Raw genomic sequence first — 24,580 nt, forward strand, 5'->3', positions numbered from 1 at the left:
AAAAACATCTCTGGTATACAAGTAGTGCATATTGTCATTAACAGGATGAATCAGACCCTCATAAAGCAACAGATATTACAATGATCCGCAGTCCCGACAGACTAAGGCGTTTCATGCCACCACCTCATCCACAAAAATGCACAGAACCACAGTTCTGAAAGAAAGGACCACCTAAACATGAGGGTAACACAGTTTTCTTCATCAAGACACAAGAGTTTTCAACATCTATGTTATTATATGTTCAACACTGCAGTCACACCTAGACAAATAAGAACTAATCAAGTATGCTACTACAACCGCATCTACAACAATACGCCACCAAGAACATAAAACAAGATCATCAGATGCAGATATACTCACCAATTACGCAGTTAACAACCCTGGTCGCATCTCTCCCCTCGCAGCAATGTCTCCACGTGCGACATCTCAGAATTGTGACGGCACACTTCCTTACTCTCATACAAACTCAGACTAGGTATCTCTTGAGACGACACATGCACAGAGAGTAACACTGTAACCATTGTAAATAGCAACACTGTGTCACATTAACTGGGATCTACATTCTACCCAAATGGGCACAGATGAGAAATATTCGTAAACCCTATTGAACTTTTGTGTCAAACTGTTGGCTTATCCCTGTAGCTTCACTCACACGGCTACCAAACACTTATTGAGTAAATGAGAGTTTTTATCAAAGTGAAAAAATACTGCTAAACAAATGGTACCCTATAATTATTACCTGGTAAGGAATCTAGTTTACTGAAACTGGCCCCATTTTTTTTTTTTTTTTTTTTAATAAATACAATAGCAAAGCATCTCAGGTATGACTTGTGCGCTGTTCGTTCAATGTCAGTTGGTTATCTCCACGTCGTAGGTTTCCTCAGTCAGTGTGGACCATGAGCTTGTCCAGCAAGAACCACAACCTTTATGATCCTGTTATGTTTCTTTATATCTCTCCTCCGTTACGTTCTCACTAAACGCCCCATTGCTGCGTTCCACTACTGTCATAAGCGAAGAAAAGTTACGATTGGATGTCACTGCTCACGATAAGCTCTACAAATTTATGCTAATAAAGATCACATGATTTCTGATTCACAACGTGCAAACTATGCTGTTACTGCTCCAATTACAGAGTAAGTTCATGCTGTTAGAGTCAGAGAAGTGAGATAGTCTCGGTTGTGGCTATAATTACCACAAGCTATCCTCTACCCCATCTTGTGCCGTTTCACACTCCGTTCAACACCCACTTAACTACACCCACATCTAATCCCAGTCCACACCAGTCGCCCATCTCATTCGGCCTCAGCTAATTTCAGGCAATCCCTTAATTAAGCCTCTCTAAGTAGGTCCTTTTTTTTTTTCATCTTCGCTGGGCATTTTCCTGACCAACACAGAGATGTTTTCTCAACTGTTTTCACTTTCTGCTGGAAATCCTTCCTTGTGTCTATTCTATATTCTCAGAAATGATATTTTCTTCCAAGTTTTTACGTAATTAAGATAAGAAAATACCTCATATTCTCCTCCTCTTTCAAACAATTCATCAAAGATCGCAGACGATTGTCGGGGCTTACTGCGGTCAACGCCAGACGATCTTACTTGCCTCAAGGAAACTGCCTGTCCTCCTAACCTTCCTCCACTTACCTCAGTCCTTTTTCAACTTTTGTTTTTGATTCTCTTCTTACTTGCATCTTTCATCGTTCTCTCAGTTTCTTTTGTTTTATTATAATTCTTTTCCGTAATAATTTTCTGTACTCTTTTCTCATCCTCGTCGTTCTAATTTCCTTCCCATTTTTTCCCTGTCTTCTTCTATTCCCTTCTGTCCCAACTCTGCTTTTTTTCTTCTTTTCCTGTTCTCTCATATTTCTCACATTTGTTTCTATTTTACCCTCCTCAACTTTCCCCTTCCTCACCTAGCCGTCATTTGTATGTCTTCCTCACTTTACAACTTTCATTCCGTCTCCTTATTTTTTCCTCTTTTTCTTTCACTGCTCTCATTTCCTTATAATCTTTCTACCCTTAACCTTCTCTAAATTCTCTCTTCCCCCTTTCCTTCCTTCTGAATTTGCAGGTTGGAACCCCATTGTACCAGGGATATTTTTATCACTGGGATTAAAAATTGTTGTTACTAGCTGCAGTATTCTTCCATAAGCCCTTTGACATGCCATAAAAGCATCCCCGCCATCGCTTATACACCTTATTGCACGAGACTCCCCAGTAACAAGACATGCAATGGGCAATAAGTACCACAGTTGGTGGCTTAAAATGGCGTGTGGCAAGTCCATCTGTTGGCTGGAAATAGAAACAAAGGAACGGGCTGTCCACTAATAATAATAATCATCATCATCATCATCATCAACATCACCTACAACTTCAACTTTATTCCTTTCTACATCTCACAAGGCTTTCCCATCATCAAGACTTTATTCCATTATTCTCCACACACATCCTTTCCTAGATCCTCGCCTATTTTCGTCCTCTCCTGTCAAAGGCCCGCCGTACTGGACATGATCATGCAGAATTATCGTTCCTTCTCTTTCCTTCTTGTTTCACTTACTACATTTACCAGTTTTACCCCATCCCGTTCTCCATTCATATAGTCTCTCTTTTCTTCACCTTATCCTTTCTTCGTTTCTCATTCCTCACTTCTTCTCTTTCTTATCGCTCTTTCGCTTTATCATACCTCTTTTTTTAATCTTTCTCTCTCTCTTTAACTTCTCTTTCTCTATCGTTGTGTTTTCTCTTTATGGTCCCTCTCTCTTTACCATCTCTCTCTTCTCTATCGCCCTATTTTTTTTATTCTCTCATTTGTTTCTTTTTATCCTCTCTTTCATTTTCCACCTTCGTCCTTACCTTTCTCTTCCGTTCTATGCTATTCTTTCTCTTACTGTTCCTTTCCTCTATTCTTTTCCTTCTTCTCGTCTTTCTCCCATCCGATACAGAATCTCTATAACGCCCGTCCTCCTCCTCTCTAGATATTATTATCATCTCCAGTGCTCTCTGTTTCTCTTCATCGTCCCATTCCCCTCTCCAATATATTAATTTTCGTTTTTGCAGTCTCCTCCTGTTTCTATCTTTACTTTTCTCCAGTCTCCATACATTACTGCATCCTCATCTTACTTTTTAAAATCAATCTTCCGTCTCTAACATCTTGTTTCTCTGTCCACCATTGTTTTACTCTAACTTCATCATCTCTAATCTTTCTTCAGTTCAAATTGCCTCTGCATCCTTTTTATTTTCTCATCTTTCTGTTGTCAATGCATGTTTCTCTCTGTCCTCATCGTCTCCCTTCTTACTTAAATTTATATTTTTTCTTTAATTTCTCCTCTTTCTTCTGTCCACCACATCTTTCTACTATTCACCTCTTCTCCTCTTTTACTTCAGTACATTGTTTCTCTCCTTCCTCTGTAATATTTTCTCTTTCTTCTACTTCCTCATACTTCTCTCCTTATCTTCTCCCCTCTTATTTTTTCTTCTTCAACTGCTTATCCACTCCAGCTTTCTGCTATTCTCATCTCCTCCTCTCTTTCCTCAGTACATCGTTCTTATTTTTCCTTTGTTATTTCTCCTCCTCCTGTTCTTCTCGATCTGTTCCCATTTTCTCGTCTTTGTCTTTAATCCATATTTCTTCCACAATATGTCCTCTTTCTTCTAACAATCTCCGCTTTTCTTCAGCCTCACCCTCTTGCAGTCCGCACTACTCTCTTCTTATTTTCTTCTATTATATCTATTCACCACTAACTGTTATTATCCCCAAGTTCCCCCTTTCGTCAGCCCAACACTTCTTTTCTTCCTCTCCAGTTCACCTTCTGTTATTCACCCATCTATACTCATCCGTCCATGTCTTGCTTCAACCCAACTTTCCTCAATTTCTAGCCACCCCCCCACCCGTACCTTGGCCTCGAACCCTGTGTGGCACCTTCAGTGGGAACTGGACCTCGAGTCGACTTACCCTTGAGCCTCGGGGTCTGCACGTCTACTGCCTCAATCCCATCAAGGACAAGTGTGACCTCTTCCTTAACGTAAGTTCTCATTTGTTTTCTATCATTTTTATCTTCTGAATATTATTCATATTTGTTACGGTCCCTATATTATTAGCGACTCTGTTTTTTAGTGTATATATATTTATATATATATATATATATATATATATATATATATATATATATATATATATATATATATATATATCATGAGCCACTGCAGGTCCACTGCTGAACAAACGCCTCCCCCAACCTTTTCCATGAATTCCTTGACTGAAACTGAGCCAGTCTCTGCTACGTTTTGCCTACAAACTTCTCTATCTCATCTCTCCATCTGTCTGACATTTCTCTGCTACGCTTACAATCTCTTGGAGACCAGTCAGTCAGCCTCTTGCTCCATCGATTATCCTTTCCTGAACACCTCCATTTCTGTTCTTTTATAACGTCTCTAATGTCTTTAGTCTGCTCCCTTACTCAAGTTGATCTTTTTCTGTCTCTTAAAGATACTCCCAACACTGACCTTTCCATTGCTCTTTGAGAACGGATTAGTTGATTTTCCATCGATTTTGTCAGTTACCGTATGCCACAGCTGGGATTATACATTCGTTATCTACTTTTTGTTTCATACATATTGACAAGCTACTTTTCATGTCTCTGTTTACCGAAAGCTTACCATCTAATTGTAATGCGACTCCTTATTTCGCTATCATGGTCTTTCGTTAGTTTTAGTATTTGCCCCAAGTAGTTGTACTCCTCGACTTCATGACTTTCTTCGCTTACTCTGATGACGCTCTTCGGTGTAATTGAATTAAACATTTGTTTTACCCTGGTTCATCTTTAGTACTACTTTGAGACTTTCTCTATTTAGGTCATGTAATATTTCTCGCAATGTCTCTGCTGTTTCTGAGATTAGGACAATGTCATCTGCAAATCTTAAATGTTTTAGCTTTTCTCCGTCTATGTTTACTCCTTTGTTTTCCCAGTCTAGCTTTCTGCAAATACCTTCTAGGCATGCTGTAAATAATTTTGGTGAAACTGTACTTCCCTGACGCACGCCCTTCTCAATCTTATTTTTTTCTGAGTCTTTATGTAATATAACATTTGCAGTTCCCTCTTTACATATGTTTTAGAGCAATTTTACAATTTTCTCATTTACTCTTTGTTCTTGCAATGAATTTATAACCGTCATGTGTTCCACTGAGTCGAAAGCCTTTTCATAATCAAGAAAACCGATGCATAGTGGTTTATTACACTCTGCAGTTTTCTCAATTAGCTGATTCATTGTGTGTAGATGATCAGCAGTTGAATATTTGCTTCGGAATCCAGCCTGTTCACGAGGCAAAATTTGTTATTCTTTTGGTAAGTATTTCAGTGAAAAGTTTGTAAATAACTAATAATAAGCTAATGGGCCAATAGTTACTAAGATATTTTGAGTCGCCTTTTTGTAAAGCAAAATAACTATTTCATTACACCATACATTAATAATTACATCTATATTTAGTTATTCACTTATTTATCCTTGTAATGTAATTTATTTATGAAGATTTTGCCCATACTGATCTAATGGATACTCGTACCTGAAGGTATTACCTACTTAGAGTTTGCTCTCCTCTGCTGCATCGATAAGTATGTTTGGTTTACTTTTTTTAGTATTTATGCGTTTTAAATAATATGGGAAGACAGGGTATGGTCTATGATCATTATCACTTGCATATCTAATCACCTTACGTCTGGTATTAAAAGAATATGTTTCACAATATTCTTAGCTTCTGTGTTCTGATGTATGGACTGTACATATATGCCAGCTTTTCCTTCCTGCCCCCACCCCTCAACATACACACACCTCACCTGATCGTAAAGTGACCAGCCCCGCCTCCATCTTGCTTTCTGATCTGACCCCAACCTGCCTGCCCTTTACAGTCACACGGCCCATATTGCCCAATAACATCGTGAACTCATTTAATTCCGTAAAACCCGTCCTCCCTTGCTCGCCTGTCCCACTGCCCACTGCTGTGCCGACTGTCATCTCCACATATCCTCATACTTCCCACATTTTCCCTATCAAACCACAATTGGTGAGGATATTTGTTTCTTTGACTTTCCGCCCATTCGCAATTGTCCATACTTTTCCTTGACTTTACCTGACTTTTGTTATTATGATCTTCAATATTCTCCATATTTTCCTGAACAAGCCTGACTAATCCAGTCCAACTTGTTCCTCTTATTTTCACGCACTGGCATCATTCTACAATCTCCCTTAATCCACTTTTGCTCCCTCAGACTCTTCATTACCATTTTTTATAGATTCGCATCTGATGTGATCCTACTTGCTTCCGTGCTGTTCACACAATCGTATCTTCTGAAAATCTTCTATTACCTGATCAGACCTCACCTAACCCCTCTCACCAGTCTCTCTTATCAAACACACTCCTCCTCCCGCCTTTGTAGTCCTCACGCACCACTATCTATCACACTCTCTGGTGATCTGACCTGACCTGCACTGACCTGTACAGCTGTCGGTGGTGTCTGGTCTGGCCCCTACTGAGGCGCCTCTAGTGTTCTTGGATCTGCAGGACGGAACCCAACCCCTTGGCCGCGTCTACATCACTCTGCAGGTAGGAAATTGGTGGTAGTTAAATATAATGACAGGAATGTATAACAGCAATACATACATTTTGCAATAATATCTGAATAAGCAAAGAAAATTTTAACAAATTGCTGTGACTCTCACTACTGCAGAAAAAGGATAAGCACAATCAATAGCTTTATCATTCCACATATAGAGTACTTACTGTGGACCTGTATACTGTTCTTGTCACTGACTATAATAAATTTACGGGAAGTAAATGGAATTACAGGACGTTGTAAAAATTCTAAAATAAACAGTTAAAAAACTTACCTCAGGGAACAGAGTATTGAACAAGATTTACATATTCCTTCACAAAATAGAGATAAGACCAACGATACAATAATGACATGGAAATAGCGTTAGATGTACATAAGCCATTGGTAAAAATAACACGAAATGAAATAAGACAAGAGAATATGTGCACTTCTAAATTTATTAGCTCACTTTCCCAATATAAAATCAGGATATGAATGGATGCATAACTAAAATGAAAGGCACTTACAAATAAAAGAAAATGCACAGAGAAAAGCTTTCCGCAAATTAGGTCAGATGAAAAGTAAACCACTGAAGATTTAACGTGTGAAACTGAGGTAGGAAAAGATAGTGAAAATAGAAAGGAAATAGGTGCACGAACGAATGCATTAGAAAATCTGGCCATACAATACGTAACCCACTGGCAAAATAATGTGCGACTTCAGAATAAAAGACAACGAAAAAGTGAAATCGTGCATAAGTATAGGTTTAAGCTAACTAGTTCAGATGGAATGTTAATTACCGTGGAAATGATACATGAAAGGAAACTTGAAAAAGGGGCAATAAAAAATGGATATGAGAAAAAAATTGAATAAAAAATATAAAAGCATGCATAAATACACGCCACGGCAAACTAGGCCAGACGAAAGGTAAACCACTGTCGAAATAATGTGAAATGAGAGCGGACCCAAGAATGGAGCCAGGGGGAAGCCGTGACGTCACTAAATGATGGTCTGCCATTAACTGCTTACGACCGATACTCCATTACGGCCTCGGCGGCGGGAAAAATGGAGTTATCTTGCGCTTTGTTTCCCTTTTTCATCCATGACGTCTTGAATTTCTCTGCCATTGCGTCGTCGATTATTGGAATGGCAGCGGAATGGATTTTGTAAGTCTGAAGCCAAACAAGATTTTTTGCTCCCTTTTCGCTGCTGACGTCTCAAATTTCTCTACAGCTGCTTCGTCGATTATCGAAATGGCAGTGGGAATGGATTGTGTAATTTCGAGAGCAAACAAGACCTTTTTTCACATCCACCGAGATGTAGGATAAGGTTCACCTCATAAACATTTGACAATCGTTCCTGTTGTGAGGTTCGTACCCACAGTGGCCTAGTCGTGTGTGTGTGTGTGTGTGTGTGTGTGTGTGTGTGTGTGTGTGTGTGTGTGTGTGTGTGTGTGTGTGTGCAGGTGGGGGCGTGACGGTACTTGTGGTGTGTAATTGTGCGTGTGAATGTCTCATTATGAGCCGATATGTCTTTACTAGGGGGGGGGGTGCGCACATCAGTGTGTGTGTGTGTGTGTGTGTGTGTGTGTGTGTGTGTGTGTGTGTGTGTGTGTGTGTGTGTGTGTGTTTGGGAGTATACTTGTATCATCGTAAGAATCCTTTATAGAGTGTAGACAGACATAAACACTTGCCCTATAATAATACGATTTCACAGTCAGCGTACAATACACACATAATTTAACACATAAAAGTACAGAGGGCTAAACCATTAATCCATGTTTGTAATATCAACAGAACAAGTACGGCAAAACAAAACAGAGAAATTTTACTTATCAGCTGTGGCACATTCTCCTTTATGTCGCTCGTAATAATGTTTTAGGGGCAAGGCAAATTCATCCTCTCACACCAGTCTCCTTTTACCAGTGCTCTGTCCTCTCTCTCTCTCTCTCTCTCTCTCTCTCTCTCATTAATATAATTTTTGTGCTGAAATTGTTCACCATACTTTACCAAAGCCGAAGGAATATGTATTTCCCATTCTTATTTGTAAATTCAGTGGACGGTAAAAATCCACATTCTCATTTCAAACCATTAATATTCATAATTCTTTCGATTTCAGTTCTTTGCTCTTACTCATCAGTCTTCCTCTAATTTTGTCTCAAATTTTAATTAAGCCTCTTTACAGTAGAAGCATTAAAATATTTAGTGATTGTTTCGGGCAATTCTTATCTTCATTGTGAAAACAACAGAACCATTAATTTAGTTTTAGATGAACCATCAGTAACTGTCAGTAGTGTCTGAAAGAGATAATCAACCTGACTTGCCTTGTGTATGCCATTGGATTTGTCACTATATGTCCCAAAGTACTTCACCTATCGTGCTTTTTTAATTCTAATATTGCAACTAGTGTACTACCTCTGCTATTACCATCCCTTCACTAAAATATACATGATCTTTTCCTTTTTCTCTCTCTCTCTCTTTCTCTCTCTCTCTTTTTAAAACCTAGAGATACAAAATGCATCCAGCCCCACCCTTACTTTCACATGCTACTATAAATTTCTAAACATACTGCTCCCCATTCTCATTCCTTCACCCTCCACCTGCATAACCTAGTCAACTCATCTTCGACTTCAACATAATCTGAACAACTTCCACTTTCATATCCTAAAATCAAATAAGCTGTCTTCTTACACTTCACCTCCTCGTAACTCCTCTTAACCTTCTTCAGCTCGAGGACTTTTTTTTAACTCGTGCTATCTTTAAAAGAATTTTACATAAATTCCGATAAATTTTTCGAGCGGGTGATATATACAACCTTCCATTAACCACAACACTAACACAAGACTCTCCTCTGCTGAATAAAAAAGCTTGTTAGTAAAAAGGATAAACTAAAATATTATCAAACTGAAAGGGTTAACTCCCTTCAACCCCTTTTAATCTCTCCATCCCATACATTTCTCCTCCCTCATTTTCTCCTCTGCATCTCACCTACAGTAACTCACCTTACCTTACTCTCTCTTCTGTTAATCACTAAGAATCACTAGAACTTAATGCTCCTAGCCACTCTTTCCATTTGCTAATTATCCGGGTATAGTCTTTCTTTCTCCACCCATCCCCCACCCCTCCACAAAAAAATGTACACACGCAAATATACATAACATCAACCTGGTGCTGGAGAGGGAGACTTTCACGTGGTAACACTGAAACAACAGGTCGGCTTCGCTGTTTCTTCTACAAACGTTACCCAAACTTTCTCTTACTCCCGAAACGAAGTTGTTGGACTGTAGGAGAAAGGCAACTTCAGCCTGCAGCCCACCGGGTTCACGTCCTGATGAGCCTGGGACAAGAACAACATAAATATCAGGAGGGCTTTTCTTTCCTACAATATTGTAACAATCCTCTCCCTTTCAACCCTGTCACGGTCGCGTCACCTGTAATATAATAATTAGGATAACACCAGATGATATTATTCAGCTGAGGGTGACTTCTACAAGCCTAAAAGTGTTAATATTTTCTCCTTTAACCGTGTCATCGTTGCGTCACCTCTATTCCTATTTTTGGATGAATACCAAATGATTTTATTCAGTTAATCCCTTCAGTCCATTTTTTTTTTTTTTTTTTGTATTCATACTACCTTTAGACGATCACTGAGTTTTAGGGAGATTTACTGTAGTGAAAGACTAAATGAGGGCTGCACCGAACACCTGCAAGTGGAAAAGGCTCTTCAAATTTCAATACTATCTTGGGGAAATAACAAGAAATAACAGGAAAATATGTCATCGGTGTGAAGGAGTTACGAGCTGTGCATAGCAGCCTGAGTGATAAATTACTATATTTACCATTGCCAACTCTTATTTCTCTCCCCATAGAGTATTATGATTCCACATTCACTTCACTACGATGATGTCTTTTGTATTTTAATTTTGGTATGGTCTATATATATATATATATATATATATATATATATATATATATATATATATATATATATATATATATATATATATATATATATATATATCCCATTGGAGCCCAGTGTCCGGAATAATGGACAGACCTGGGATTCTTCAAGTCTTTATAAAGTAGGGAACCCCCGGGTAGGGACCTATGAGCTTCGCGGCTATGATCGGATAGGCGGGGAGGCGGTACGCTTAGTACTCACCCAATGCCATGCCTCGCCCAGCACCCCTGGAATCCAATGGGTTAAATATATATATATATATATATATATATATATATATATATATATATATATATATATATATATATATATATATATATATATATTCCAGTTCATGAGAGCCTGGGAGCTGGATTGGTTACATTATCAAAACACAACCACTAACTTTCGTTTTCTCTCCCCAGTACACTCGATACATTCCATTTTCCTTTCCTTACCACAACCATCACTTTCTGTCATCCTTTCTAAACAACCACCACCTTCCTATTTCCTTAAACAGCACAAGCATCACCTAGCGATTTCCTTCTTTAACGCAACGACCACCCTCCGCCTCCCCCCCCCACCACCACCACCAACACAACCACTTCCTCCAGGTTTCCTTCACTAACACAGCTATCGTTCTCCCCTTTTCCTTCCCCAGCGCAGCAGCCACTTACCGTTTTTCTTTATAACCCATTACCTACGATCACGACCACAATATTTCAGTTTAGATCTACTTTACTGAGGGGATAAATGAAGACTATATTTAGTCCCAGCAATTCGAAAGTCTCTCCTTACCAAATAAAACTGTGTGGAAAGGACACAATACAACAGCAATATTAATAATAATAATAATAATAAAAATAATAAAGACGATAAAAGTCGTCATAGCTGTGACCTGTCCGTCATCCTCATCCTTAATCACTCGAGGGGGGTCTTTTTCATTTTGATAAAGCTGCTGTCGGCCTATTTTACCCAGCCTAAGAGATCCCCCCCATATTAGTGAAGGGCTTAATGAAGGCTGAATATCATCCCTCCAGTTCAATCAGTACATCAAAAGCTGAATAAAGCCCTCCCGGGGCAGCAAGAACAATACAGGAATGGGTATCCTCGGACTGAAGGAGTTAGGGTCACCCAAAATATCCTACTCCCTTCTGATTCCACCCAAAACAACACACAACTAATTAACTTCTACATTTTTACTTAGCGTTTTGAATTCAAGACACGTTCTAGCCAAGGTGTCTAACTCTGTTTCAATTGCCTTGGTCACAAACTCCCAAAGTTGCCAATGTTCACCTGATAACTGAATAGTCCTACACTAAAACTCGGTATTAAGGTTGGTATGGAAACAGCATACCGTCTCATTTCAGAAACAAATATTTTTCTCAGCTCAAACACCAGTTAATCACACTGACTCATACTCTTTCCGTACTATTCAATATGTGAAAAATTTACATTCATATATCTATATACAAAAGTAATCTAAAGTCGCAAAGTATTAGTACAGATCAATTTAAGATCGTCTGTACTGATCTCACGAGCCAAGTGTTAGGCTTATTCGGCGCCTACGATTTCGGCCGGCCATTTCGAATTCCCGTGTTTCCGGTTTTGAATTTTTTTTTCATAAGTAACATTCGGCACATTCACTTCAGCATCTGCCAGATGAAGCATTAATCCGTCTGAAAACTACGTGACAGGCGTTTCAAAATAAACATGAAGCAAGACTTATGTGATGAATGCTATCGCACCATCTTTCATTTTATATATTTTAGTAACTGTTCTGCAATATTTTTCTTAGCAAATCATGTCTAGAAAAGTGGTATAATAACTAACGATTACATTCTTGCAGAATTTAAGTTGCCTACTGTTCACTAATAATTATTATGGAAGGGATTTTAGAATGTATGCGACTGTGTGAGCCAGGAAGAGATGATCAATTTCAAATGAGTTATCAGGTCAGCACTGGCAACCTTTGGAAATTTGTGGCCGAGGGAATTTATACTCACGATACCCAACTCCATTTTCTGTAACGTCATAAGGAACTGGATAACTTTATTAACAATTCCACGTAGTGTACCAGTCTTCACATACAATTATCAGTATCTACCTGTAGGAGTATTATCAATATCCATCCACACTTCCAATAACCTATTTCGTAATGTGTATTGGTTGGCAAAGCAACCGTATGGGAAGTTATGGTAAAAGCAAGTGTACTGTGGATTTGATAGCAAAAAGAGAACGTAAATAAAAATAAAACAAAAAGGAAAGAAAAACCAACATACCAAGGATTTAACCCTTTCACTCCATATACGTACAGTATTTTTTACGCTTATTCCTCCTGTCTCCAGACGATTTAATTTAGCTTCAGAGTGACTTTTCTAAATGGCGCAGTAAAACACAACCTTCAAAACCCCCTCCGTTACAAGAATGCTTTTCTAATATGAGTAAAATAATGGCATCATCAGGCGGGACTATGGCGGCAAAATGTTGGCCGACATTTTCCTGCCTTCTGAGTCGATGAAAAGTATTGCATGAAAACTTTTATGTAACAGTAAAATGAAGAACACAACTGAAGAGCATAAGAGGAAATGACACGGTACTCTCTGACTTTCGGGGAGGCATGAGGTATATGATAGGCAGGATACATTGCTGGCTGGGGATTTTCAGCGAAATTTTCCTCTACACAGTACAACAGCTAATTCCATCTACTTTCTCTTTTCCAGATCCACCTCCGTCGTGCCCAGCAGTTCTTCTCCCTGTGCCTGGGTGATAAAGGGCCGTCCTACCAGGGGTCCTCCTTCCACTCCGTGCTGAGGCGGGGAGGTGTGGGGGAGGGCCTGGTGGGCGGCGACTACGAGGGGAAGGGGGGCAAGGGAGGCGGCGCCGTGTTGGAAGGGGTAGAAGGGGAGAAGGAAGTGGCCAAGAGGTGCGAGAGAGGCATGGTAAGTAGGGAGGGTGGGGCAGGTGGCAAGTGGTAAATGAGAGGTGCAAAAATGAGTGAGAGGGAGAAAAAGTCAGTGACTAGGGTGACAAGAGAGGATGTCTTGTGAGTGACTGAGGTGCGAAGTTGAGTAAGCAAAGTGCAACTGAATGACAGGGAGTGCAAAGTGAGTGAGTGGGGGCGAAAAGTGGGCGAGCAGGATAAAGTATATGTGAATGGGATGAAAAGTGAATGAATTAGTGAGCTGCAAATAAAGTCAATAACAAAGTACAAAAGTTAGAGTAAAAAAAGTTAAGAAACTTGGAATACTGAGCAGAATCCGAAACTTCTTCACTGACGAGCAGTTAACTATAATTTACAAGTCATGTGCACTCAGCTCGAACACTGCTCACCCATGTGGAATGATTGTAGAGAGGTTGCACTAAAACAACTGGATACAATTAGAACAAAGCTATAAGAATAATCAATAAACCAGCAGTTACAAATGAACTTCCCCCCTTTACATTATTTTACAGATACTTTTATGGCCAATGATCAGACGATGTTCCATCCACTGAGCCACTTCCCTGCGTCTTTCCCCAAATTACACGCGCACCTTGTAGCGCTCATTACTTGACTGTCTCACTGCCATATTGCAGAACTTCTACTTATCAGAATTCGCTAGTTCCTCGAACTGCCTCTCTTTAGAAATCGCTTCCCCAGATTAGTTTCCCCCCAAAACTTTAACCTACACAAATTCAAGTCCAACTTATAGATTTTTAACGAACGGAGGACACCTGTTATTTGGTGTATGGATTTTTTTTCCCCTTCCTCACTTCGTCGCCTGTAAAAAAAATAAATAAATAAATAAAAAGGTGAAACGTGAGGTACAGTATGAACCAGAAAGTGAGAGATGAAGCGTAAATGCTGAAAGCGAAATAAAGTTTGGGGTGGAAAGTGAGGGATGATGCATAAAGAGCCCAAGGGTGAGTGCAGACAGAAGGGTGAGGAGTAGTGTGAGGCATAGAGAGATAAACATAAAGTGTTAAGAGGCGGGATTCAACGTGAATGGCGTGGTACAGCATGGAGCGTAAAGTGAGAGTTAAAGTGTAAAGTGGGTGAAAAGTGTTGATGGTGGGATGCAAAGTGAAGGGTGCTATGAGAGAGCCAGTTCAGTTAGAGATTATAATTTTTTTTTCTAGGCTGGCAAAAGGAAGCTATTTTTTGCATTATTTTTACCTGTACGATACTTTAACTGCCATAGCAGTGACGCAAATGGTCGTTCTGATGAAGAAAGTATCATAATTACTGTTATTACTGTTGTGTACCACTACTGCTACTACTACCACTACACCACTACTACTACCTCTACTACTTCTACTACTACTACTACTGCTGCTGCTGCTGCTGCTACTACTATACTACTGCTGTTACTACTACTACTACTACTACTACTACAGTTGAATAGATAAGCTAGAAGTATAAGGGGAGGTGGTGTGTTTCGGACATACAGGGTCGTTATTGAGTAGGAACGGAAATGCCTAGCGATCCCCTAGTCTATGTCACTTTTCACACGATATGGCGTCGGGCATGAAAAGAAATAAAAGACTAAAAGCTAACAGTATTGTAAGGGCAACATTAACAGCATAATCAAAGTAAGTTATGTGACCGTGGAATTAAGTATTATGGGACTGTGATTGTAAATTACTATTCAGAACAAGTTATACTTAGCCTTCGCGTGCATGAAGGCCGTAAGAAGGAGGATATCTGAAATCAAGCGACGAAAACGGCATACGGTGGATTTAAGAGGATACTGTGAGGGGTTGGGAGGCTTGGAATGTGAAGAGTTGTTGCCAGCGTTGGTTAGACTGACTTCAAAACTCGTTGTTTTCAAGCAGCCATAAGAATAATACCTCTCTAATAAACATCTGTACAATACTAATCATTCTGCGCAATTAACTTTAAATAAGTACAGGTTGTCAGATAACTAGGTTTAAAAATAAATCTACCAGGCAGCCACTCATAAGTAAAAATGAAATTGCTGAATACCCAAGTAACCATATCAGTAAAATTATTATTAGGAAGTAGCTAGGCAATTAAATCAATTTTCTTCAGGTACCAACTTATGAACATTTTATCTGGTAACCTGATTAACCCTTTCCATGCGATGGTGTGTTATACTTTAACACTATTTCTTTCAGTCTGGAGAAACGTTAATGAAGTCGAGGCATTACCTACTGTATAGCCAACAATGACGTTCAGCTGGAGGGCTTTCCGAAGATGTATAAAATCCTCTGTTCGATGATCAGCAAAAAAAAAGATAAAAGACATCGCTTTAGTGTGGGATTTATTAACACGTAATTAACTTCTGTAAATAATATATACCATGGCCATGTGGCAATTATTACGCATTCTATAAATAGCCAAGTCGGTGAACAGTAAATGAAGGTTGAGGAGGAGAGGGTTGGGGGAGTTAAGGGGGAGAGGGAGTTTGGGGAGTAAAGAGGGAGAGGGGGTTAATGCTGGAGAGGAAAGGGGGTTAAGGAGGAAAGGGAAATGGGGAGTTACGGAGGAAGGGTGAGGGAGGTAAGAGGGAGAGGAGAGAGGGGGATTAAGGGGGCGAGGAGAGGGAGGAATAAGGGAGGAGGAGAAGAGAGGGGAATTAAGGAGGAGGGTTGAGGGAGTTATAGGTGGGGCATGGAAGGGAGGGGGATAACTGCGGTAAAGTCCACCATCACCACCACCGCCACAAGAACAATATAGGTTACACGTGGCACTGAGGCTGCTGACGCTGCTGTGTAAAGGGGTCGACTCTGTGATCCGGTCCGCAGGGCAGTTTGAGCGCTGAGTTATGGCCCGGGCTGGATAGGTCAGGGGGTTAGTCAAGTGGGTAAGGTTACTGGTGGCTGGGGAGGAGGCAGGCACCGTACTGGACTGTGCAGGGTCAGAGGTTAGGAGACGGCTGGATGTAATGCGAGGCTGGGTTATGTGTATGTTCAGGATGGGTCTTGGTTAGGTTAGATTGGGTCACTGTCTGGTAACGAGGCAAGCACCGTACTGGACTGAGTCGGGCCAGAGGTTAGGTTAGTAGATAGCTGGATATGCTGTGGACTTTGGCTGGGTTGGGTTAGGTTAGGATATGTTGTGTTCTTAGATTAGGGTTAGGTTAATGCTAGCTAGGAAGGAGGAGGGCACCGTACTGGACTGTGCACTGTCAGAAGTTAAGAGAGGGTTGGATGTGCTGCGGGTTTAGGTTAGGTTAAGTTAGGTTGAATTAGGTTCGGATATGTTTTATGGGGTTAGGTTAGGTTTGGTGTTTTGTGTGGTTAGGATGGGGCTAGGTTAGAATGTTTTATGTGGTTAGGTTAGGATATGTTTTATGTGGTTAGGATAGGATATGTTTTATGTGGTTAGGATGGGGTTTGGTTATGATATGTTTTATGTGGTTAGGAGGGGGTTTGGTGGGTTAGGATATGTTTTATGTGGTTAGGATGAAGTTAAGTTTGGTTAGGTCACTGGTGGTTGGGGAAGAGATTGTCACCGTACTGGATTATGGAGGGTCAGAGGTTAGGATGAGGGCGGGAAAAGTTAGGTTGGATTAGGTTAGCTAGGGGAAGGAGACAGGATTGTTGGGGCTGTGAAGGTTGGAAGGTTATTGCGGGTGGAGGCAAGGTTATGGGGGTTGCATTGCGTTTAGTTGCATTAGGTTGGGTTATGCGGGTTAAGTTGGATTGGGATGGATTGGTTTAGGCTGGGTTGGGTTGGTTTGGGTAAAAGTGAGTCAGGTTGGATTTGGTTGGATGGGTTTGGTTGGTTTGTGTAGAATTCGGTTAGGTTCGATTGGGCTGGGTTGGTTTGGGTAGGACTGTGTTAGGTTGAATTGGGTTGGGTTGGGCTGGGCTAGGATGAGTTGGTCTACGTTGATTTGGGCTAAGTTGAGTTGGGTTGGGTTGGGTTGGGTTGGGTTGTGTTGGGTTGGGTTGGGCTGAGGGGCTGCTGCAGGTTCGGTTATGTTTCATTGGGGGGTGGATAGGATTATGGGTGGGGTTTACGATTACATAACATATGGAGGTCAGAATGATGGAATCAAATGGGGGTAAGTCAGGATTAAGGCGAGGTGAAGCTGTGAGTTATGACCCGCACTGGATAGGTCAATTGGTCAATTACGTGGCTAAGGTTACTGACTGGTGTAGAGGCAAGGACTATAATGGACTGTTAGGGGTCTGGATACGGTAAGATGTGGTGCTGATCAGGATAGGGGAAGGGTAGAGTAGGGTAGGATAGGATACAGTTGGGCAGGGAAAGATAACGTAGATTAAGTTAGGTTCTGTTACGGTAGAATGCCGTGTGGCTTCAGGATAAGGTTGAGGTAGGTGAAGTTAGGTTAAATTAGGTTAGGTTAGACGAAGGCTACGATTATGGGGTGTTTAAAACTGGATCATGTGAAGATCAGGAATGTGGGATTATGCAGAGGAAAGTCACGATTATGGAGAGGCGAAGCTGAGTATCGACCCGGGATGAATACGTCAGGGGTCAAGGGTCAGAAGTCACGTGGATATAGTGAGGAGACAATGGCTTCACTGAACTAATGTAGGGACCAGAGTTAGGATAGGGTAGGACGTGTTGTGGGAGAAGATTTGTATTAAGAGTTCTGCTGAGGGGGGGAAAATTATGGGTATTAATCCCTTCGGTCTGATGATGTTTTTCAATTTGCGAGGCCACCGAAAGACGATTCTATTCAATTTGGGAGAGTCCCTTAGTACTGAAGAGGTATCTGAAGATTATATGTAACCTCTCCACTGGGCCAAGTATTTCCTTAGCTGAATAAAATAATGTGGCACTAGCAAGAATAAAACAAGAATAAGTCCTCGGGTTGAAGAGATTAGAATTAGGATTCCTGGGAAGTCAGAATTATGGTGTCTATATGGTGAAAGGTCAAGAAATGGGAATTAGATTAGGTTATGTTAGGAGAAAGTAAGACGTGCCTTGGGATCAGGCTGGGAGTAGGCTGGCAGTTACGTAGTCAGTTCAATTAGGTGGGATGGTGAGCAAGTAGGAGAATGTGCGGATAATGGGAAAGACAGGATTATGAGACGGACAACAGGGTGATATGAAGGCGATCTTTCAGTGCCATCGCTTGAAGTTTTATCGCATCTGGCAGCAGATAAAGACAGGATCTGAGGGTATTGCTGGAAGTAAGGACCAAAGTAGTAGGAGGAGAACTCAGAATATGGTAGAATGAGTTTTAGGGTCAGACTGATGGGGAGGGGGAGGGGAGGTCAGGTTTATGTGGTCACGTTTATGGGGGTCAGCATTAAGGGGTCATGGAGGTCAGTGTTCTGAGGAGAGAAGCTACAGTATATTCCAAGGTAAGGAGTAGATGGGATCAGAATATGGAGTCAGAAAGAAGATTAGGATTATGGGATTCAACTGGGAGTTAGAATTCTGAGGTCACTCATTTGAGGTCAGAATTGTAGGGCAGCGCATTTGGGGCAAAGACTATGGGGTCAATATGCAGTGTTAGCATTAAAAAGTAAATCTTATGGGTGTCAGAATGCAGAATCAAAATTAATGGCCACGCTTATTTGGGGTTAGGATTATGGAGCCCGACTGAAGGAGGCTGGGGCAACTTGATCAGAAACAAATCAGGATAATGGTGTCTGAAAACTCAGGATTATAGAAATACGCATATGGGAGTCAGAGCTACTGGGTTAGGCATGAAGCAGGCTGGGATACAGCAGGGTATATGGTGGAGTTATAATCTGGGAGGTAAGGATAGGCGAAAATATACTATGTTGTCCTGTATGTGAGGGAGAGGTCAGGATTAAGGGGGTCATTGTGGAGAAGGTTAAAATTATGGTGTGATTAGATCATGATAAGGCAGAATATGTCATGAGTTCATATGTACGGTGAGGTCATGATAAAGTGGTCATGGGAAGGTCAGAATAAGGGAGGTCAGGATAATGGTTGAATATGTTATGACGTGAAGGTGAAGGTTAGAATCATGGGGTTATGGGGAGGACAAAGTTTAATACATTATAGGATCGAATCTATGAGGGAAGGAAGAAGGCAAGGACTGGCTACCACCTATTATGTTATGGATTCACACTCCAGGAGGGTGGGAGAGGGGTTCAGGATTGGGGGGTCAGAATTATGTGGAAAGCATTATGTCAGGATTTAGGCGGTCAAGATTATGGTGGTTAGCATTACCGTGGTCAAGATTATGGGGTTTGGATTATGGGGACAGGATTATGGAAGTCAAGATTAATGGGGTCTGGATTATAGGGTTTAGATTTTGAAAGACAGGATTATGGGAATAATAGTATGGGGCCAGGATACGTCACATGTTGCGAGGTCACGCTTGAAAAGAGGGGCAAGGGGTCAGGATTACGGAGCCAAGGATTATGGGGTCAGGGTTGTGAAGGCAAGGGTTATGGGTTAAAGGTTATGGGGGTAAGGATTGTGGGTTAAAGGTTATGGTGGTAAGGATGGGGTTATTGTGTAAGGGTTGTGGGTTAAAGGTTATGGGGGTATGGAGGAGTATGGGGTCTGGATTTGGGGGAACAGGATTATGGGGGTACCGATTATGAGGTCAGGATTATGAGGTTCCGGATTATGAGGTTAACATTATAAAGTGGAGATTATGGAAGCCAGAACTATGGGGGATCATAATTATGGGGAAGAAGATTATGGGAGTTAGATCTGTTGGGTCATGATTAAGGAGTCGAGGCTATGGGGGTCAACATTATGGGGGTTAGCATAGGTCAGAATGTTATGGGATCAAGCTTGAGGGGAGAGAAGGGAAGAGATCAGGATTATGGGCTCAGGATCGTGGAGGTCAGGCTGGGGGAGGTCAGAGTATGTCAAAGTATGTTAAGGGGTCAGGCTTGGGGAATGGGGGAGGGGCAGGGAGGCAGGACTATGGGGTGGTGTCAGGGGAAGGTTTATGGGGTCACGTCACGCTGCAAGAGGTCACAGGTGCCGTTTGGAAGACGAACTCGCCGAATATAGCGAAGCTCAGATCACGGTACGATCAAGGGAAGGGGCGTCCTTACTGAGTAGGTACAGAAACAGTCCTTCTGTCCACATTACTTCTCACAGGATGCAACGCCAGGCAACAGACAGACGGATAAACATGTAAGCAGAAAGAGAAATTGATAACGGGGGGTTACCTAAAGCGCAACATGCAAGAGAAACAGAGAGGGATCTTCATGGACAAGTGGCGCATAGGTCCTGATTTCCTACTATTGTTTCATACCCACTCCTTTTATTAGTAGGAAATTCAATACGGGCAATTATGTTGATAATGATTATGGTAACGGCCATGAAGATGATCGGTTTATTATTCATTGGTGTTCAATACCTTTCCTATCCATAAAGGGCAGAACGAATATTACGGGACGTTTATTTTACTGCACTGAAGAGTAAGACGAACATATTTTGCATTTTTTTCCGTCATAAAAAAAAGTACGTCACACTGTAAGTTATAGTCAAGGAAAGAATTGTAGTTTTCCGGGACTGGACGAAACGGGACAGAGTAATATTTCTTTAAAAATTTTTTTTCACAAATTTTCATGTTTTTTAAATATATACTCGTGTGTGTGTGTGTGTGTATATATATATATATATATATATATATATATATATATATATATATATATATATATATATATATATATATGTGTGTGTGTGTGTGTGTGTGTTGCAGAATGTTCGTTGTCCTGTTCCCACTTTTCTATCTCTGCATTTATGAGGACGCTATGTCACTTGGTAGTCTTAGTTCTTGTCTTATTTACAGTTCGTATTATCATGTGCACATCACAAAAATATACTGAATCTCCATGAGCATCACGAACGGCGCTGGTCAATTAGGATGCAACCGGATCCTTCCTATGATACTTTCTATGATCGTGTGTAGCCTCCTGTATATTATCTTAATGACAAAGGGTGATAACACTGCCTTACGTTACTTTGTGTGGATAAGTTGTCTAGTGTCTACAATTATAAAATATTTGAATTTTTATCAGAAATTCGACCATCACACGCACGATAATAAGAAGCGCATTCGTCGACCGCGTACCTAGCGTCGTAAAGGGAAATCCGTAACTCGTCAATATTGTAAGAGCAACAACTAAAATGGCAATTATTTTACTGCGTGACCTGACATGCAAGAATTAGACCAGTTACTTCAGCTTCAAGCACTTCCTTTATGTCGCTACCAGGCCAAAACGGTCATTTGCAGTTTATTGAGGTCGGTCTGGGTAACTTTGGATATTCGGGTAACTTAAGGTTCATTCAGTCCATCTCACTCATATTAATTCAGTTTAGGTCTTTATTTCATGCAGCAAAGGCTCTCCAGGTCCAGAGAAGTCCAGTGAAGACTATTAAATAATTTAAGTTTCTTCAGGTCTTTTTCATCTATTCTATTTCACTCTGGTCAGTTGAGGGGCATTCCCTTTAAGCCATTGCCATTTAGACGTGCTTTAGGCAACTTCACGTTAACACATATTCGGTCAGATCAGCTTATATCCATTCTAACAAATCTACTTTCAGCCATGTTCAAACACAAGACCATCAGTCAGGTCTATTCCACTCAGTTTTGAATACTTTTCAATTTAGATTAATTCAGATTCTTTCAGCTCATTTAAAGTCACACAGACTGACTCAGAGTAGTACAACTATTCAGATCATGCTTAAGAAAGCATGTCCAAAATATCAGCCCGATCCGTGTAATGGCTTTCACAACTGCAGTGTAATATGTGAAGTCCTTTGAGGTTCCCTCGAGTCCATCAGATCCATTCTGGTCAATTCAAATCATATGTATATAGGACAGCGCCAAAAATAAGGCAAATCTGGAAAATAATTTTAAATATACGAATCTTTTATGCAAGAAAACCGTGAAATCCAACATGGCCGTCAAAGTAGGTTACCAATAACAATAGAGCGAGCATCTAGTAAGGACAATCTGGCTACGATGTCACTTGCAAAACTGAAGTGCCTTTGATTCGGTATTTACTGGCTACTTCAACGCTCAGTGGAAAACCAGAAGTAAGTTTCGCACGTTGAGGAGGGTGGAAGCGGTTGTTTGGCATGTTGATGGGTGGTAGACAGGTTGGGCATGACAAACGACAAGTGAATGAACAAATGTGCTATAATCGTGAAAGATTGAGCTACAAGGTAAACACTTAAAAATAACGTTACATGTATTAGAAAAGGATATATAAATTAATATTTTTTTTAGACAGAAGCCAGTCATTCATTTAGGGTAAATACTCTGACGTTATCACCTCAGTGACCTTGATCTATCACCCTCATACTTGAACATGGCTTAGATATGGTCATCAGCTATCAGTCTATCAAAGATACGGTTTTTTGAGTCAACATGTTCAAAGTTTGAACCTGAACAGAAGGAGAGATGCATTTACAGTCTTCTAATATTAACTTCCTTTTATTTTTTACGATGCAAGCAGAATGTAGATGAAGGCGTCCATCACCCATTCACTTGGTGTAGTGCTGCTTTAAGGTGACTCTATGCTGACTGACAAACCTAGTGTTTGCTTGTAGCCCTGGAAACCATTTACTATAACAAATTGACGCCTGGTAGTCCAGTGACTCCAATGACAATGACAAAGGGTGATAACACTGCCTCACGTTTGTGTGGATAAGATGTCTAGTGTCTACAGTTATAAAATATTTGAACTTTTATCAGAAATTCGACCATCACAAGCACGATAATAAATAAGATGCCATTCCAACAAGATAAAAACAATTATTTACATCCGAGAGGGGGTTGGGATTTGTTGTTCACATGTTGTCACTCCGGGGAGAGTAGTTAATCACATTCGCTACCCTTGTTCTGGAACCCTATGCTCCTGATGGGGCAATAAATGACTGGATTATACAACAGAATATCAAAACTTAATCATCTAATTTTTGCATCTGCCAGATGATTTCATTCACCTTTGGAGAGATTTTCTGTCATTACAGGGCTAAGCAGTGTTGAAAACACAAATCAAAAACCCTATGTAAGCCTCGGCCCTTCAGGTCTCGCTAAGCTCTTCAGTACCCCCCCCCCCATGCTTTTATTTTACTTTATTTTACCATTGCTACTGTTACACAATATTATTCAGCGAGGGTGCCCACCATCCACTCACTGTAAGTAGTGCTACCTGATGATGACTATACACTGTGACAAGCCAAATGGTTTCCTGTAACTAATGAAAAGCATTCACTTCGTTGGGTGGCAACCGGATAACTATATGACGAATGGTGGTCTGGTGGATTATGGCGCTACAACTGGATGGGGCTCGTAAGAGCTTACATTCTTGGGTTGGTCGGTGTTTAGTGCTCACAAAATGACATTCAAAAGCGAGGAAAGATGGTCTCCCCTGCTTTATATGTTGAGAATGAATTGCATTGTCCCAGGTCCCTACGTTCTTGGTAGGGCACGAAAGAACTGGATGACAGAGAGCTGGAAGAATGAATGTGTCGTAATGAAGGCCCTAGATGTCATTAAATTGTAGACTTGGGATATCCCCTCATACCTCGTTATTTATTTTTTTTCTATTCGTGCTACGTTCCGATGATTGTATTCAGGTTAGGAGAGAGGGTAGAAGAATTGGCACATAATTACAACTCCCTAGTCCTAGGCAATATTTATGCCTCACTACCAGCCAATTGGATTTAGTTTAAGAGACCACCAGTATATCGGACTGAAGGCGTTACACAAATTTTTCCATGTAAGAAGTCTTGTATTCTTCCAACCGTGAGCCAATTAAATGCAGATTAGATTAGGCGAGACCACTCGGGACTGAAGGGGATGGTTTAGCTTTTAACTTCTAGTACAGAAGAGACAAACACAGCCAACCTTGAAAGAATCATGCCTCAAAAGGCGACAGAAGCGTTGAGAAAGTCTTATATATATAGCATTACTTTATTAGAAAGTGTTTATCGGGAATGAAAAATCGAATACCACGCTGAACAATAATTTATGAACTATTAAATCACGCTCCTTTGGTGTCATATACTAAGAATTATAAACTTATTTTCATTCTCGAGCTGATTCTATCTTAAGTTATCACTGAACATGATGCGTGGGGAAAAAATTAATGAACGAACTGACTTAATGTGACACTGC

General features: G+C 40.6%; 1 protein-coding gene across 1 annotated transcript in view; it reads left to right on the forward strand.

The window, feature by feature from the left end:
• Window positions 1–24,580, forward strand: part of LOC145400193 (uncharacterized) — a 78,773-nt gene that overhangs the window by 44,209 nt on the left and 9,984 nt on the right. The window contains exons 5-7 of the mRNA XM_080272707.1: window positions 3,874–4,019; window positions 6,494–6,595; window positions 13,247–13,465. Of these exons, the coding sequence (XP_080128833.1) occupies window positions 3,874–4,019; window positions 6,494–6,595; window positions 13,247–13,465 (467 nt within the window). The remainder of the gene's footprint in view (window positions 1–3,873; window positions 4,020–6,493; window positions 6,596–13,246; window positions 13,466–24,580) is intronic.

The sequence above is a fragment of the Coenobita brevimanus genome, chromosome 51 (genome assembly GCF_032717465.1).
Source record: "Coenobita brevimanus isolate Jiangsu-jjx chromosome 51, ASM3271746v2, whole genome shotgun sequence".
NCBI lineage: Eukaryota > Metazoa > Arthropoda > Malacostraca > Decapoda > Coenobitidae > Coenobita > Coenobita brevimanus.